We start from the raw sequence: 19284 nt of genomic DNA on the forward strand, positions 1-19284 counted from the left end.
CAGAAAAACACAAAAGCCTGTGACCGAACGACGAGTGTCAAGGCAACAAGCCCAATCTGCATCAGAAAACCCACTGAGCTGAAGTGAGGAATCTGCAGGGAAGAAGAGACCTTGAGCTGGTGAGGCCTTGAGGTATTTAAGAACACGATGAGCAGCTTCCAGGTGAATATCAGTTGGAGCAGATAGGTATTGACTGAGTTGATGAACACTGAAACTAATGTCAGGACGTGTTGTTGTAAGATACAACAAACGCCCAATAAGCCTACGATACCCAGATGCATCAGGCAAGAGTTGTCCCAAGTCACGACGAAGACGTAGTGAGGAATCCGTGGGAGTGTTAACAGCTTTGCAAGCTAATAAGCCAGAGTCAGAGAGCAATTCCAAAGCATATTTTCTTTGATTTAGAATAATACCTGAAGAGGATCGAGATACTTCTAAACCCAAGAAAAATATGAGTTGTCCCAAATCCTTTATCTTAAACTTCATATCAAGAAAGGACTTAACTTTCGTGATTTCTGCCATGTCATCACCAGCAAGTATGATGTCATCAACGTAGATAAGTAATGCTGTGAAGGAAGTGTCATTTTTCTTGGTGAAAAGAGAAAAGTCAGCTTGGGACTGAAGATAACCGAGAGACAGTAATGCAGTGGAAAGTTTTGAGTACCATTGCCTACTTGCTTGTTTGAGGCCATATAAGGACTTGTGAAGCTTGCAAACCAATGAAGAATCTGAAGAAGGAATACCTTGTGGCAAAGCCATGTAGACTTCCTCATGCAAATCCCCATGGAGGAAAGCATTGTTGACATCAAGCTGTTCCAAAAACCAGTGTTTGGAAGAAGCTAGGGAGATGAGCATTCGGACAGTGGTGAGCTTAGCCACTGGACTGAATGTGTCAAGGTAGTCCAATCCCTCAGTTTGTGTGTAACCTTTTGCTACAAGGCGAGCCTTATGTCTCTCAATGGAACCATCAGCATGGAATTTGATCTTAAACACCCACTTACACCCAATGGTGTGTTTGCCAGGAGGAAGGGACACAAGGCTCCATGTGTTATTATGCTCAAGAGCTGAGATTTCTGCTTGCATTGCTCTACGCCAACAGTCATGCTTGGAAGCCTGGAGATAAGTCTTTGGTTTTATGTGTGTGGTGATATTACAACAGAAATTTTTGTATGTAGTAGAGAAATTGGCATAGGATAAAACAGAAGAAAGGGGATGAGGAATTAAAGAGGAGAGAATACCTGAGTGAGATGGATCTGGTGATGTAGCTGATAAGTTACAGTGATAGTCATGCAAGTAAGAAGGCTGTCTACTCAATCGATTGGACCTGCGTGTGGGAGCAGGCAAGGGTTGGGGTGGATGATCTGGAAGAAGGGATGATGGCAAAGAGGTGGTGTTAGGTGGAACAAGGTTGTCAGGTATGGCAGATGATGGAATGGGTGGAAATGGTAAGAAAGCAGAATCAGGGTTATGAGGAAAGGGAGATACAGGGGGTGGATGTATAGGTGGTTGGTGAACAACAAAAGGAAATTGATTTTCAAAAAATGTGACATTTCGGGAAAAGAATATTTTTCTGGTGTTTAAATCCAAAAAGATGTACCCTTTAACCCCATCTTGATAACCTAAGAATACTGTTTTATGAGCCCTTGGAGAAAATTTTGTTCTATGAGACAAAAGAGTAGATGCATAGGCTAAACAACCAAAAACCTTAAGATGAAGTAAGGTAGGAGACTAATTGAAAAGAATGTCATATAGAGTGAGGTTGTTCAGTAAAGGAGTAGTGGTTCTGTTGATAATGTGAATGGCGTGTGTGATTGCATAAGACCAGAAAGGAAGAGGTAATTTGGACTGAAAAATAATAGCTCGAGCTACATTCAATATGTGTTGGTGTTTCCTCTCAACAACACCATTTTGTTGGGGATTCTCCACACAAGTCTTTTGGAGAAGTATACCCTTCTCATGGTAAAAAGGAGTCATAGCAAATTCAGCACCATTATCGGATCGAATGCATTTTACAGTTAAGTTAAACTGAGTTTGGACCATTAAAATGAAATGTTGCAGTGACTGTCTTGCATCAGCTTTGGATTTAAGTAACATAGCCCATGTAAAACGGGAAAAATCCTCAACAATGGTGAGGAAATATCTATGACCATGAATAGAGGGGATGGAATAAGGTCCCAAAATATCAACATGAATTAGTTGAAAAACAGAAGAAGTTTTGGTAGTGCTAATAAGGTAAGGTAGTTTGTGCTGTTTTGCAAAGTGACAAGCATCACAAGGAGAAATGTCTTTAACAGAAATGAAAGGGAACTTTATTGCCATATGTTTCAAAGTATGAGTGGATACATGTCCTAGCCTAAGATGCCATAACATGGAGGCATCAGTATTATTAACAGAATGATCAGATACATGAAAAACAGAAGTATGTGGCTTGCTGTCAGTATTATTGTTTTTAACAGTAGAAGGACTTGAAGACTTCATCACATATAACCCATCAGTTTGATCAGCTGAACCAATCATCACATTGGTATGCATCTGTTTAATGAGACAATAAGAGGCACGAAAAATTAGATAACAAGGAATAATATAAAGTAATTTAGTAACAGATACTAAATTGACATGAAAAGAAGGAACAAATAAGACATCAAGTAAAGTCAAAGTGGGAGACAGAATAACTGTACCAGCAAAATTAGCTGTGGTGTGTGAACCATCAGGCAGAGTTATTGAAACAGGGTTGATTTTGAAAAGATTGGAAAAATGAGAAGGTGAACAACTGATATGGTCAGTGGCTCCTGTGTCAAGGAGCCACCTAGAAGAAAGTGTACCTGACATAGGAGCAGTGTTGGCATTTAAAGCAGTGGTATGGACCAAATTGGTGGAGCTAAGTGGAGTAGCTTCAGTAGAAGTGCCTAGATGCAAGCCTTGAATCAAATTCTGATATTCCTCATTGGAGATAGTCATCATTCCTTCTTGATTGTCAATTCCTTCAGTAGTGTCAATATTTTCTTGAGAGGCAAAATGAGCCATTGGATTTGGACCCCTGGACTTAAATCCTGGAGGAAAGCCATGCTTCTAGTAACAAGTATCAATGGTGTGATGGGGTTTGCCACAGTAAGTGCAAACCTTAGGTGGACCACGACCCTTACTGAGATATGCAGGAGTTGTGTTATGACCCCTGCCTCTACCAAAATAAGGTCGATGTTGGCTATCAGAGAAGCTGTTAAAAGCTTTAGTTTCACCATTGTCATCAATTAACAATCCACAATGCATTTGTCGTTCTCGTTGAACTACCAGAGAAAACACACGAATCAAGCTAGGAAAGGGATCCATCATCATAACCTGGGAACGAACATGAGCATACTGCTCATTAAGGCCTTTGAGAAACCTAACAATTTGATCACGGTCTCTGTAGGTTCTCATCAAGGCATAACCTTCACACACACAAGGATTAACACATCGACACATAGGCAGTGGTTTGAGATTGTCAAGCTCATCCCACATGATTTTCATTTGAGTGAAGTAATCAGTTACTGACCTATCACCTTGGTGCATGCGGTACATTTCTTCTTGTAAATCAGAAATGCGAAAGATATCTGAATGAGAAAACCTTCAGCGTAGATCAGACCAAGCATCATTGGCTCGATCAATCCAAAGAATGGATTTTGCAATAGAACTGTTAATTGAACGGTGAATCCATGATAAAACAATCATGTTGCAGCGCTGCCATGCAGAGAAAGAGGGATCATGCTCTGGAGGTGGAATAATAGTGCCATCCACAAAACCTAATTTGTTTTTGCTCAGAAGAGCCATGGTCATAGATCTGGACCAAGAATGATAATTCCTCTCATCAAGAGGAGGTGAAACAAGCACCAAACCTGTATTTTCACTTGGATGCAAGAAAAATGGATTTCCAGGATTTGTATAGAAATCCGGAAGAACATTGGTTGGAATTGCCATGAGTATGAATCCAAAAAGAAGGAAAGAAAATCAAGAAAGGAAGCAGAAGATCAGAGAAGCGAACAGAAAGAAGAGGAAGAAGTGAAATCTGATACCATCTTATGATACTAGAATCACCATGCAAGAACCAAAGAAGAGAGAAGATGAAGAAATGAAGAATCTGAATATTTCATAAACTGAAAATTAATGAATACATGCAAGATAAAGTGTTTTATACTACTGATTCTAAAACTACCATCTAACTAACTGAAACTGAACGTAACTAACTAGGCAACTAAATAAAACAGTTAAGTTACAATGGGCTTGGCTTTATTGAGCCCAATATCATTAGTGTCCAGTAACAAGATTTGGTGCTAAGAAGTGATAAAGGAACCATAACAAAGATTTGAAGCCCAATCTGCAAGATCTTAAATAAAAAAAGAAACAAATCAAGATTTGATTGGAAATTGATAGAGATTCATGGGGAGACTTGACGAAGAATTAAAAGATATGGCTTCAAAGGTTATAAATAGGAAGCTTAGGGTCAATGGAATAAACGAATTCACCAATCCAGAGAATTACACAGAGACCTGGAGGAGGAATCCTGTTGCGGAGCGTTGGAGCACTGAGGAACCAAGTCAACACACACCAATGGAGGCTTGGGGTTCTCTTTTCTTTATTATTGCTTTTGAATTCAGTATGCTATGCTAGATTTTTATGTAATTAGGGGTAGATTGAACCCAATAGAATCGTATGTTTTGAATTAAATTGTCTCCGAACTCTTTTCTTTTTATTTTTGAATAAATTTATCTGTCTTTAATGCTTTCTTTGAGTTTGCTCCTTATAGATTGATTTTGGGGAATTGTATGACAATAGGGATGTTGGTGCCTGAACCCTAACTTGGTAAATTTATCATAATCCTTGTAATCTAGGGATAGGCATAGGGCAATTGGGCAATCTTTAAATTCTTAATCTTAATGCAGGTTTTCTTGGGAAATGATCGGGGAACTAGAGTTCTTTTAAGATCACATAGATTTAGGGTATATTAAGAAAGGATTCTTGACAGTTTAATTCATAGAATATAGAGGAGATTGGGGGAAGTCGAAACTCTAACTACGCTTGTTTTAAATCTTTAATCAATCATCTTTTCAATTGCTTTCTAATTTTGAATTTTAATTTTCATGTTATTAATTATTTTTAATTTCACTTCTCTTCATCTCAATATTTGTTGTCCAACTAAATCGTTGTTAGCGAACTAGTGCTTGAAAACTAATCCTCGTGGGAACGATCTTATACTCAGTACACTTTTATTACTTTTACGACCGGTGCACTTGTCGAAGTCGCAACAAGTTTTTGGCGCCGTTGCCGGAGATTGGATGCTTCAACATTAGAAGTAACTAAAAATTGTTTAGATTGGATGTTTTAAATTTCTGTATTAAATTTTTTTGTTTTATTGTATTGTTTTTGTTTTTTTGTTTTATTTGTAAAAAAAATTTCTTTTTATTTTTTATTTTTTTATTTTAAATTTTTTTAATTTTTTTATTTTTTATTTTTTAATTTTTAATTATAAATTTTAAGTTTTTTTATTTTATTTTTTTCTGCATTTTCCGCATTATATTTTTTTTGTTTAAATTTTCTGTTTTCTGTTTTTTTGCATAATCTTTTACTCTTAGTTTATGCAAGGTACTGTTAACCCACGATCCTTGCAGTTTGATCCTGAGATAGAAAAGATAGCCAGAAAACTAAGAAAAAGCGCAAACGAAAGAAAAGCAAAAACATCAAGCTCGACGGAAACAAAGGAAGAAACTATGGCTGACAACAACGCGATTCAGAATCCTCCCAGAACTTTGGGAGATTACATGACTCCAGCCCGAGTTCCTCAGACTTCAAGTATTGTTAGACCAACAGTGGATGCTAACAACTTCGAGCTTAAGCCAGCGCTGCTACAATTGATTCAAAAAGAGCAGTTTGTTGGAGGAAGCATAGAAGACCTTTACAATCATCTTGATGATTTTCTACTTTATTGTGATACATTAAAGATAAATGGAGTTTCTCGTGATGCCATCTTGCTTAGACTCTTCCTATGTTCTCTTAAAGAAGACGCAAGAGCTTGGCTGCAGTCACTACCTGAAGAAAGCATCACCAGTTGGGACGACCTGGCAAGGAAGTTCTTGGCCAGATTTTTCTCGGCTTCAAAGATGGCAAGACTCAAAGCTGAGATCACTGCTTTTGAACAAAAAGAAAGTGAAACCTTGTACGAGGCATGGGAAAGATTTAAAGGACTACTCCTGAAGTGTCCCCAACATGGCATTGAAGCTTGGGAGAAATGGAGAATCTTCTTCCAAGGAATGATGCCAAGCACAAGAACATTGGTGAATGCTGCAGCAGGGGGATCATTGAAAACAAAGATTCCAGAGGAAGCGCTAGAATTGCTGGAATCTTTAGCTTATCAAGAGTTTGACAATGCCCCAATCTCACGCAGGAGATCAAGGATCATGAAGCTTGACGATTATGATGTAATATTGGCCCAAAATGAACAAATATTGCAAATTAATAAGAAACAACAAGCACAATTAGATGCTCTTACAAAGCAATTTTCTAATTCTCAAGTTTCTTATGTTAATAATTCTCAAATTACTTGTGGTATTTACGCAGGAACTCACGCGACTGAAGATTGCGATTACATGAGGACACCTGAGAATACTGAAGTCAACAGAGTTTGGTACGATCAAAAGAACCAGAATAATCTGGGGAGGAACCAATATGGAAACAACTATAATCAAGGGTGGAAAAATCAAAATCAACACCCAGGATTAAGTTACAAATCAAATCATCAGCCGAATCCTCCTTTACCAATGCAACAACAGCCCCCACCACAAGGTAACACTTCAGAGTGGGAGAAAGCCTTTGCACAGCTATCCAAAACTACCTCGAACTATATTCAGAATGCAAACGCCTTTAGAGATGAAACAAGAGCTTCTCACCGGAACCTGGAAACGCAAGTTAGCCAGCTGTCAAGACAGTTCACTGAAAGAACTCAGGGCACCTTTCTGAGTAACACAGACATTAACCAAAATGCATAATGTAGGTCCGTTGTTACCAGAAGTGGAATCGTGATTCTACCTGTGGAAAAGTCTCCAGTGGAGAAGAAGAAAGAAGTTGAACCTGCAGCTGAAGAGGAGAAAGAGGAAGATGCGGGAGAAGACGAAAAGAAGCTGTTCAAATGGGAGAAAGAGAAAGGTATGGACAGGCAACCAAAGCCGGCGGATACGTCTCCCTATGCACGAGTTCCATACCCTCAAAGGTTGAAACAAGAAGTCCAGAAACAACAATACACAAAATTTTTGGATATCTTTAAGATGTTACAAGTGAACATTCCTTTCGCAGAAGCCCTGGAAAGCATGCCGAACTATGCAAAATTTATGAAAGATCTTCTATCAAAGATGCGCAAGTTGAAGGAGTGCGAAACAGTGGCCTTAACTGAAGAATGCAGTGCGATCATCCAGAAGAAACTTCCTCCCAAGCTAAAAGATCCAGGTAGCTTTAGCATTCCTATAGCCATAGGAAATATCGAAGTAGGAAAGGCATTATGTGATTTGGGAGCAAGTATAAATTTGATGCCACTTTCCATGTGCAAGGCTCTCGTAATTAGAGAGCTAAAACCAACTACAATTTCTCTCCAGTTAGCTGACAGATCGATTAGACGATCTGATGGGGTTATAGAGGATGTTTTAGTAAAAATTGACAAATTTATTTTTCCTGCAGATTTTGTAATCCTGAATATGGAAGAAGATGCAGAGATTCCTCTACTACAGACGATCTGATGGGGTTATAGAGGATGTTTTAGTAAAAATTGACAAATTTATTTTTCCTGCAGATTTTGTAATCCTGAATATGGAAGAAGATGCAGAGATTCCTCTACTACTCGGAAGACCTTTCCTAGCTACTGCAAGAGAAATGATCGATGTGGAGCAAGGAAAACCGATGCTGAGGATGAATGAAGAGACAGTCACCATTGATGTCTTCGAGTCAATGAAGCATCCGTCTGATGGAGGAGACTGTTTCATGGTTGACATAATTCAAGAAGCAGTTGATGACTCGATGAAAGAGGAGAGTTTCCCGCTTGAGTTAGAGCAAATCAACGAAGAAACTGAACTTGTTGATAAAAGACTAGCTGGCCATGCATACTATTGCTTCTTCGATGGGTACTCGGGCTACAATCAAATAGCAGTAGCTCCAGAAGATCAAGAGAAGACAACATTCACATGCCCCTACGGAGTCTTCGCTTACCGGAGGATGCCCTTCGATCTATGCAACCCTCCGACAACTTTTCAAAGGTGTATGCTTTCTATCTTTTCTGATATGATTGAAAAAACTATTAAGATCTTCATGGATGACTTTTCTGTTTTTGGCCCCTCTTTTGACACTTGTTTAGAAAATTTGTCATGTGTTTTACAAAGATGTCAAGAGAGTAACCTTGTTTTAAACTGGGGAAAATGTCACTTCATGGTCAAATATGGCATAATTTTAGGACATAAAGTGTCCAAAGATGGTATAGAAGTTGATAGAGCGAAAATATCTATTACTGATAAACTTCCCCCTCCCTCTAATGTTAAAGGTATTCGAAGTTTTCTCGGTCATGCAGGTTTTTACAGGCGCTTTATCAAGGACTTTTCCAAGATAGCAAAGCCACTATGCAAGCTGTTGGTCAAGGATGAAGAATTCAACTTCACAGAAGAATGTTTGGTTGTATTTAATATTTTAAAAGATAAATTGACCACTGCACCTATAATCACTGCACCCGATTTCACTTTACCTTTTGAATTAATGTGTGATGCTAGTGATTATGCCATAGGAGCTATCTTAGGACAAAGAAAAGATGAGCTTTTGCATGTGATTTACTATGCTAGTAAAATTCTTAATGATGCACAGTTAAATTATGCTACCATTGAAAAAGAATTACTAGCAGTTGTCTATGCATTTGATAAATTTAGACTGTATTTGTTGGGGTCTAAAGTAATTGTTTACACTGATCATGCTTCTTTAAAGTATTTGTTGAATAAGCAGGATGCAAAGCCACGACTGCTCAGATGGATGCTGCTCCTTCAAGAGTTTGAAGTTGAGATCAGATATAAGAAAGGCGTGAAAAATCTAGTAGTTGATCACCTCTCTAGGATCCAAGAAAAAGATCTTCAAGATAGACCTGAATTGAAGATCAAAGAAGAGTTCCCTGATGAACAAATATTGGCTATCAATGTCATCTCAGATATGCAAAGTACACCTCCATGGTTCGCGGATTTCGCAAATTTCAAAGCAGCAGGGAAAATTCCAGTGGACTTTACATGGCAACAGAGAAAGAAGTTTCTGCATGATGTCAAGAAATACTTATGGGATAAGCCCTTCCTTTTCTACAGATGTGTTGATGGAGTAATAAGGTGGTGCATTCCAGAAGAAGAGATGAAAGACATCTAGTGGCACTGTCATGGTTCAAGCTACGGAGGGCATTTTGCGGGAGAAAGAACAGCCGCAAAGGTTTTGATGAGTGGCTTCTACTGGCAAACACTCTACAAGGATGCAAGAAAATTTGTAAAAGCATGTGATAGATGTCAAAGAACGGGAAATATCTCCAAAAGACAGGAAATGCCCCTCGACAATATATTGGAGGTTGAAATTTTTGATGTGTGGGGAATAGACTTCATGGGACCTTTCCCCCTTCTTATGGCAACAAATACATCCTTATTGCGGAGGATTACATATCTAAATGGGTAAAGGTTGTTGCTCTTCCTTCTAATGATTCTCGGGTAGTCATTTCCTTCCTCAAAAGAAATATCTTTGTCAGGTACGGGGTACCGAGGGCGATCATCAGTGACGGAGGAACTTACTTTCACAACAGACAAGTGGAGTATGTTCTGGCCAAGTGCGGAGTCAAACACAAGATTGCCACACCCTTCCATCCGCAAACAAGTGGACAAGTTGAAATATCCAACTGAGAGCTGAAGCGTATACTGGAGAAGACGGTTGGAAGTTCACGAAGAGACTGGTCCAAAAAGCCGGATGATGCACTGTGGGCGTACCGAACTGCATTCAAAACTCCAATTGGTATGTCTCATTTCCAATTACTGTTCGGGAAGGCTTGTCATTTACCAGTGGAGCTAGAACACAAAGCACTGTGGGCAATCAAGTACCTCAATTTTGACTCCAAGACCGCAGCTGAAAAGAGACTTCTTCAACTAGTGGATGAGTTCAGGCTCTTTGCATATGAGAGCACGAGTCTTTACAAAGAGAAGACGAAGAAGTGGCACGACAAAAAGATCCTACCTCGAGACTTCAAGGTGGGACAATAAGTATTACTCTTCATCTCTCGCCTCCGCCTCTTTCTTGGGAAGTTAAAGTCTAGATGGTTAGGACCATTTATTGTGAAGAATATGAAGTCATATGGAGCAGTAGAGATCATTCTGCTGGATTCTAACAGGAGCTTCACAGTCAATGGCCAACGTCTGAAAATTATACATGGGAAGAAAAATCGACAGGGAAACAACCATGGTTGCCCTTTTAGAGGTAAAGTGAGTCAGGTACGTCAGGCTCGTGACATTAAACAAGCGCTTATGGGGAGGCAACCGTGGAATTTACTATTTTAAAAAATTTTGTAGTTTTCTTAAGTAAGAAAATACAAAAAAAATTAGTTTGAGACTAAGGTGATCAAGTGATAGTTGAAAAAGAAGACCACCAGCCTTCCAGCCTGAGCCTTATGCTGGATCTGAGGAGGAGGATGCCTATGACGCCGCACTGAGAGGGACCAGCACGTATCCGGGTACTGAGGGCCAGGATGATGAGGATGAGGATACCTTCATGACACCCGCCATTGTAAGAGATGCAGAGGACGAGGAGGAGATTGATGAATGATCACTTTAGCTATTTTCATTTTATTTCTGTTTTCTTTTCGATTATTTCTTTTTATTGTTATGGTATGAGATAACCCTTTGATGCAGTATGGTATTTCAACACTGATGACTGATAGTTTTGATTGATGCTGTTTCAGAGGAATCCACTAGTTCCTAACTCTCAACGCGATTATTTTTTTAGATTTAAATCAGTTGCTAAGGACAACAACATTTAAATCTGGGAATGGGAAACACGTAGTTCATCAGTGGGTATTGCTAAATGAACCGGAGAAACTGCATGAGTATACACGGCACATCCGGCTTGTACATGGAACTATCTCAACCTTTTTCTTTTTCTTTAATGCAATTTGAATTTGATTTTTTTTTAGAGTTTTAAAATAATAAAAACCCCAAGCCACTATTTTGTCAAAATTCTAAACATTTTACTCAGTGTTTTTAAATGGAAAAATGGCGGGAATTTTAATCAGTGATCGATTCAGAGCATGATGATGCACTCACATAAATTTTCATAATGAGCATCAATGTAATGATTTTCATGATTTATTGAATATTCTCTTTAGTGATGAAATTTTTTGAGATGAGGAATAGGAAAATTACTGTGCATTCATAGCCAAGAGGTTTTGAGCCTATACAGAATATTTTTATTGAGTGTGCATCCCACAGTATAAAGACTCTAGAACTTGCTTTGTTTCTTGCTTGAATTGGTATGTGATATATTCTATGGATATGATTGAGGCATGCTCTTTCTTTAAACTAGATGGCCAAATAGCCAACCATTGCTGACATTCCTTAGTTAAACCCATTTGAGCCTAGGCCTGTTTATTCTTTGAAAACCTATGAAGATGAATAAGCCATTTTCCATATAAATCCTCACCTTATTTGAGATTAACTTTTAGATTTGAATTGAGGAACATATGATAATTAATTGATTACATAAATTGTGATGTGTGGGAGTACAGGGAAGAAAGGCAAAAGCTAAGGAAGTAAGGTTGGTTAGAATGAAAAATAAACAAACAAAGAAAAGGAGAATTACTCAGAAAGAGGAAAAAGAAAAGAAGTGAAAAGAAAGAAGAAAACTTATTCTGAGAAAAAAGAACGACAAACAAGAGAAAAGTTCAAAAGAAAAAGAAGAAGAATGAACCAAAAAAAAAGGAGAAAGTTGTTTACAAATTGTTAAACGATTACATTTATTTCTCTTTGAATCTGAATTTTAATCTTAGAGCTCATTCTCTAAATTTTCCTTTCCTTCAACCATGCCAAGTTATAACCCTAAACAAGACCTCTTGATCTGTGAGATATGTCACAATAACTATGGAGAGCGAGAATATAAGCAAGCCTATGGTAGTGTTGATTCAGTGGGTTACAAATGAAACACCAACCCTCTAAACAGTATTGGGGTTCTCTTTTCTTTATTATTGCTTTTGAATTCAGTACGCTAGGCTAGATTTTTATGTAGTTAGGGGTAGATGGAACCCAATTGAACCGTATGTTTTGAATTAAATTATCTCAGAACTCTTTTCTTTTTATATTTGAATAAATTTATCTGTCTTTAATTCGTTCTATGAGTTTGCTCCTTATAGATTGATTTTGGAGAATTGTATGACAATAGGGATGTTGGTGCATGAACCCTTACTTGGTAAATTTATCATGATCCTTGTGATCTAGGGATAGACATAGGGTAATTGTGCAATCTTTAAATTCTTGATCTTAATACATGTTTTCTTGGGGAATAATCAGGGAACTAGAGTTCTTTCAAGATCACATAGATTTACGGTAACAAGAAATTGAGCCCTAATTAAGTTAGAAAGAATTGATTGGCATTATATTAAGAAATGATTCTTTACAGTTTAATTCATAGCATATAGAGGAGATTGGGAGAAGTCGAAACCCTAATACGCTTGTTTTAAATCTTTAATCAATCATCTTTTCAATTGCTTTCTAATTTTGAATTTTAATTTGCATGTTATTAATTGTTTTTAATTTCACTTCTCTTCATCTCAATCTTTGATGTCCAACTAAATCGTTGTTAGCGAACTAGTGCTTGAAAACCAATTCGCGTGGGAACGATCTCGTACTCAGTATATTTTTATTACTTTTACGACCGGTGCATTTACCGAAGTCGCAACAGGAACCTAGCCAAGAATCAACCTTTCACCATATTTCTCTAATCTTATGCCATTAAACTATCATCATTCCTTGTAAAACTCGAGTCTTGTGAGGGAAAGATCATGTCTTGAGAGTTTGGGTTGTTGTTCTCGTAAGGGGGAAGGCTGACCACTTGAGTTGTTAGAGTGTGAACCATTACTACACTCTAGGAAGCTCCAAGAACCAAACTTTGTGAAGAAAGGACCTACCTTTGAGTGTGATTTTCGTGCACCACAAAGTCAGTAGCTTGGAGCACCTTCAAAGTCCTCAAAGCTTCCCCATTATTCTATTTTCAAAGGTCCATATGTAACTACAAACCATTCCTCTTGTATTTTCTCTAAAATGAGTTAGTTTGTGAAGTGAAAAGTGAAAACCTTAATGAATTATGTAAAATATGGTATAGTTATGTTTAATCATGTGGCTTGTACTCTTGTTTGATGAAAAATTGGACCTTGGACCCTTGGAAGCCATGGAACCGGCCAATTATGCAGAGAAATCTGCAGTTTTCGTGTTATGTCTGCATGGAAATCGATTACTATGTGGAGTAATGGATTACCGTGTGGAGTAATCGATTATTGTGTGGAGTAATCGATTTCCCCCTGTCAGAAAGACTGGAAACCAGTTCTGATGCGTTGGAAAGCCCAATTAGGGTATGGTACCCTAGGGAGTCAGTGCTACTGTTGAAAGTATAAATACAAATAATAGTAAGGGTTAATATGCTATAGTTATAGTTTATGAGGGACTTGAGTCACTAAACGAAAAAAGAAAACATTGTTCAGATGATATGAAATTTGGGATTCTGAATATTAATAATGTTTTGATATGAACCAGATTGCAATTGTCGGATTGTGTGACTGGTGTATCTGTGTATACCGAGCCTTTGGATAGGGATTTTAGCACTGCAGGTAAGCTTTCGTATCCTCGGTTTTACCCACTGATGGTTCCACCATACCTCATAGAAGGATGGTTTATATGCATGATGTGTTTTTCTGAGAATATATATGTTATATTATGAATATTGAATATGTTATTGAGCTGGATTATTGCATAGTGCATTTGCCATATGTATACGTATGTGGGGTATTACACATGAGACGGTAATCCCTGAGCATGTCGGGCCACAAGCAAGATGGTAACTCCGTGTGTGAGGTACATGGTGGACTCCTTGTATTGTGGGTTGTAGACGTACGTAATCCCTACCTTTTATTTTCTGGCCAGTAGGACGCATACACACACGACATGGACATATGCTGCATTGCACAGATTTTTCCATTATACTATTGTTATCATTTTTGAACTTATATTTCGCATGTAAGTGAGCTCGGGGTGGAGAGATGCTTGAGGACCCCTTGCCTTACTGAGATTTCTTGTTAGAGATCTCACCCCGTGTGGGGCAAATTTTCTGGTACAGGTACTTCTAAGGTTGAGACCTCTAGCAGCAGAAGGCCGGAGTTGAGTTGAGATGATGCATGCACCTTGCCATATTCTTATGATTTATGCCTTGTTGTTATGTCTATATGACTACTGTATTTGAGACATGATCTGACTTGTTGTTTTAATTGGTGAGCATGGGGGTTGTCCATGCCACATTTGAATAAGCTGTGTTTATTTCATACTGGAGTTGTACTATTGTATCAGGACATGTCTGATCTACGTGTTGTAGTTTCATGATTTGATACATTATTTATATTATGAGGTATTCAGTTTAGTTATTTATTGCAATTTACGTACAGGCTTTTTTTGAAAAAGATTTACTAAGTTAATATGATAAGGTTCATAATTGAAAATTTTTAGCTTCCGCATTTATTGAGTTGCGCTTATTACTAGGGGTGTTAACGAGCCGAGCCGAGCCGAGCTTTGGTCTTAACGGGCCGAGCCTGTGTTCAAATGTGTCAGACTGGCCTTAACCTGTTACCTGTTACGAATATAATATCAGCCTGTGGCCTGACTCATTTACAAAAATAAAAGCCTTGTTTAGCCTGTTAGCCTGTTTAAAAAAAATAAGGCAACAAAAATTTATCCAAACAAAATATACAATTAACAGCATTAGTAATTCCATAAATATTCATAAATTTAATGTATATCCAAATAGCATAATATAAAACAAAATCATTTAAAAAGTCTGTTTAATTAATTAAAGGGGATGAAATGAATTGAGAAGAGAGAGAGGGCTATCACAAGTAGTATAAAAAATAAAAAAATAAATAAAAATAATAATATATTAGGCAAGCCTGATAGGCTCTAAGGCCGAGCTTTTGAATTGGAGCCTGAGACCTTTTTATTAAACGAGCTTTTATACAAGTCCAAGCCTGGGTCCAACAATCAATTTTAGACATGTAAGCTCAGGCCATCACGAGCCGAGCCAAAGGCACCTGGCTCGTTTAGCACCCCTACTTATTACCATTTATATGTTTAATACACCGGGTGCACACGAGGTATTACAACTTACACTTGAATATTTCTAACATCCTCCCCTAAATGTTCTCCCTTATGGGCAACTTCTGCGGAAGTTTTGTCTTTTCAAGTATTGGAGTCACCAGCCAAACCATAGGCTCTGATACCACTCTCAAGCGGGTCCAGAGGAAGCCCGCGGCGGGAGACCACCAACAATGGGCTAAGGCTACATTAATCATATATATTAAGTGGGTCTGACACCATGTCTTAACTTAAAACCTTAAGGTATTGTGTTAATGAGTTCATTCACTTATATCCACTTCACTTAGCTTATTACAAACTAATGTAGGACTCATCACACTTGAATAACCCAACAAACGTTATATACAGTGAAATTATACACAATTTTCCCATATAAAAATGGGTAAACAACTTCTCCTTTCATAAGAATTTTTTTTTTTTTGCCACACTCGCATCGAAAGTTGTGATTTGGTGTTTTTTTTATACACAGTAGACCCACCTTAAACTCTCTACGGGAAATAAACAAACTTCTCCTGTGAAAGGAGAAATTGTTTACCATACGTATATGGGGAGAGTTATATTTACAAATATTTTGTTTACAAACTACACTATGTACTCCCGGAAGTACACTAGGTTACACCATGTACTTCCAGGAATACATAGTGTAATTTGCAAAAATTTGTAAAAAAAGTTTGTAAACGGATCATTCCCATATATATATATATATATATATATATATATATAGGGGAAGATTATATTGATAAACTTTTTTTTCTTACAAACTACACCAAGTCTCACTAGTCATACGCTCTTGATTGAAGTCTAACTAGCCATACTTAGGGAGTGTATTGGATTAAGATTTTAAAAGATTTTTTTCGTGATAAAAAATCTTATAGATTTTAAAAGACTATTTAGAATTGGAGGGACTTTAAGAACTTTTTAAAAAGACTTTTTGAAATCAAGATTTCATAAGATTGGATTTTAAATGATTTTAATAAATTTATAAGATTTGAAAGGACAATATGGATTTATAAGATTTTAAAAAACCATATGAATTTTTAACAAACATTCAAAATTACAAGAGTCAATAAAATAATAACAAAGAAATACAATGAAATTAATAAAAAAAGTAAAAGCCAAATATAATTTTCTCAATTAGTGAAATATAATAAAAAAATTTACAAACATTCAAAATTACAAAGCAACAGCTCTTCACATATCTAAAGTCATCAACCGATCCAAACCGATTCAAACCGCGGTGACCGAACCAAAAAATCGATAACCAAATAAACCGAATACCGAAAAATCAAAAAACCGAAAATCGATAAAAAAAACCGCAAATTTTAATTGGATTGGATCGATTTTCGAATTGGTTGATGAAAACCAAACCGATCCAATATATTAATTTCTCTTTACCTACTTAGGTCTTTCCCCAATCATAGCCCAAAAATTTCTAAACCCAAGACTCATTAACTTATCAACTAAACCCAAGAAAAAACCTAGTCACATCTCATCAACAAAATTTCATCTTTATATCTCATTGCCCAAAAAAGAAAAACTATATTAATGCTTTAGTATTTCAAAAAACAATAATTTACAAAGTTAATATATACAAAGGGGAAAATGTTTCTACAGTTATTGCAGATAAGTTATCTGCATTTATTCCCAAAACGACGTCGCTTTGGTATTGAAATCTTAAAAAATTATAAATATAAAGACTATTATAACCCTGAAATAAATTAAAATTACAAAAATACCGTGATTTCCGCCCAAAACGACGTCGTATTGGGCTTACTGCAGATAATTTATATGTAGTAACTGCAGAAAAAATGAATCCACATACAAAAGATGTTATTTGCACAATAACCATGAAACAAATTTTAGGATTTTCAAAAAACCGAAAATCGATCCAATCGAAACCAAAAAAAATTGGATTGGATCGGATCGGATTTGAAAAAAATTCCAACCGAATGGATGATTACATGATCAAACCGAAGGGATTGGATCAGATGATTTTTGCTTCCAAAACTGATCCAATCCAGACCGCAAACACCCCTACTCCACGCATTAACATTTTCTCATTTCTGCTCTTGGATTTGACCAATGGGTTGAAAATTATCTTCTTCATTTGGTATCAACACTATGCATACATGATTATAAGACCCAATCTTTTTTTAGTTATTAAAATAATTCTAAATTTACATATAGAACCTGAAGTTCATGATAAAATTTCATTTGGAATTTTTTGCAAATGATTTTGAAAACCTTGGAGTTTTTGTTCTACGTGATGAAAATTTTCTAGCCATATATAATATGCATATTTTCATTGAATATTCTAAGAAATTTTCGAATCTGAATTTCTGGGTTTTATTATATGCAAATTTCTCAACTATTTTTTAATCAATACATTGAAACCTTAAATTGCTTTGGGGCTTTTGAAAAATGAGTTTATTGTTATCTATTGATATACATATTATTTGGAATCGTTTCCTATAGTGAAGGAATTTCATTCATGGATGTATTGTTACGAAATATAGGGTTAATATTATGAAAGTTTCAATCTTTCTTTAAATTGATATTGTTTTATTGATGTAAAACAAAAATTGGTTCGAGGATTTTAGTTCCCCTGTTATTTTTGCACTATTTTATGTTGTTTTTAATACAAAATCACATCTTTTTGTGTCAAGAAAAATCATGACCCATAGTGTGAAAAATCATTTTTTAAACTTCCAAAATTTCTCAAAAATGGCTAAAAATATGCTGTTTTTGCGGTAGATTATATTAAAAAACGTTGGTTTGTTGTTTCTGGGTTATTTTGTAATGAAAATCGTTAAAAAATATGCTATTTTTGAGCTTTGACGAAACTCTCATGGCGAAACTCGATTTCAATTGGGTCAACCTGTTGAAGGAAGAAGAAAATACTGCAATAGAGAAATCTCAAGAAATCCTAGGGTTAGGGTGAGATTGTGAGAAAAGTATCCTATTTATATTTCTTACTAAAAAGTCTCACAAAATCCACACCAATAAAAAGTTCATTAAAATCGTTAGGTTTTTGAATACCACAAGATTGTTTTTCCATTGTTTAAAATCTTGATTGAATATCAATGGATTTGGACGAACTCTAAACTAATCTTTTAAAATCCTAATCGAATACCACATGACTTTTTTTCAATCCATTAAAATCCTAATTGAATACCAATGGATTTTTTTGTCCAAAAATAATTCATTAAAATCCTTTGAAATTCTAATCCAATACACTGATCCGCTTAGTGTAGTTTGTAAGTTTGTAAGGAAAAAGTTTGTCAATATAACCATTCCCTATATATATATATATATATATATATATATATATATATATATATATATATGAGGTAGGATCCTTTGACAACTCATCTGAGAGCCATTAGATAAAAAAAAGATCAATGGTATCACATGCTTACAAATCAGAGCCATTGATTTTTTTTATCTAATGGCTCTCAGATGATGTGTCAAATTTCAAATTTGATACTGGTGTCAAATGATCCTACCTCTATATATATATATACCCTTCTTGCTCTGGATGTTGCATTTGCTTCATATAAACTAAGGATAGCATCTACTAAGGGTACATAACCATAATTTTTAGTAGAAAAATATAGAAAGAAAAAATGTTTATATTACACCACAAGTCAAAGCATAAATTTTTTTTTTATGAAAAGGAATTTTTAAAGTGTTACACTTGAATTTCCATAAAGTCACATTTATCCTTACTTTCATAACATTTAATGGGCTAATTCTTACTTCGTTATATTAAATAATGTTTTTCGAAAGCCAAAAGAAAACTTGTTTTTACATCTTTTAAGCTATAGAGGGCATTTTTAAGCTAAGATAGGCAAAAAAATAAGTTACG

The 19284-nt window shown here is 36.2% G+C and overlaps 1 protein-coding gene and 1 non-coding gene across 2 annotated transcripts; one reads left to right on the forward strand and one right to left on the reverse strand.

Annotated features, from left to right (window-relative positions):
- The first annotated feature begins 4413 nt into the window (after positions 1-4413).
- Positions 4414-7757, forward strand: LOC133313906 (uncharacterized). The gene is made up of 4 exons (XM_061515318.1): positions 4414-4455; positions 4917-4973; positions 5607-6931; positions 7022-7757. Exons 1-4 carry the CDS (start codon positions 4414-4416, stop codon positions 7755-7757), a joined length of 2160 nt encoding a protein of 719 aa, XP_061371302.1.
- Positions 6138-6244, reverse strand: LOC133313918 (small nucleolar RNA R71). Its single transcript, XR_009751869.1, has one exon. It is a non-coding gene; the product is annotated as a small nucleolar RNA R71 (small nucleolar RNA).
- Positions 7758-19284: the final 11527 nt, after the last annotated feature.

This window comes from Gastrolobium bilobum, unplaced genomic scaffold (genome assembly GCF_033153095.1).
Source record: "Gastrolobium bilobum isolate Gb01-03AN ecotype WA unplaced genomic scaffold, APGP_CSIRO_Gbil_v1 utg3533, whole genome shotgun sequence".
NCBI lineage: Eukaryota > Viridiplantae > Streptophyta > Magnoliopsida > Fabales > Fabaceae > Gastrolobium > Gastrolobium bilobum.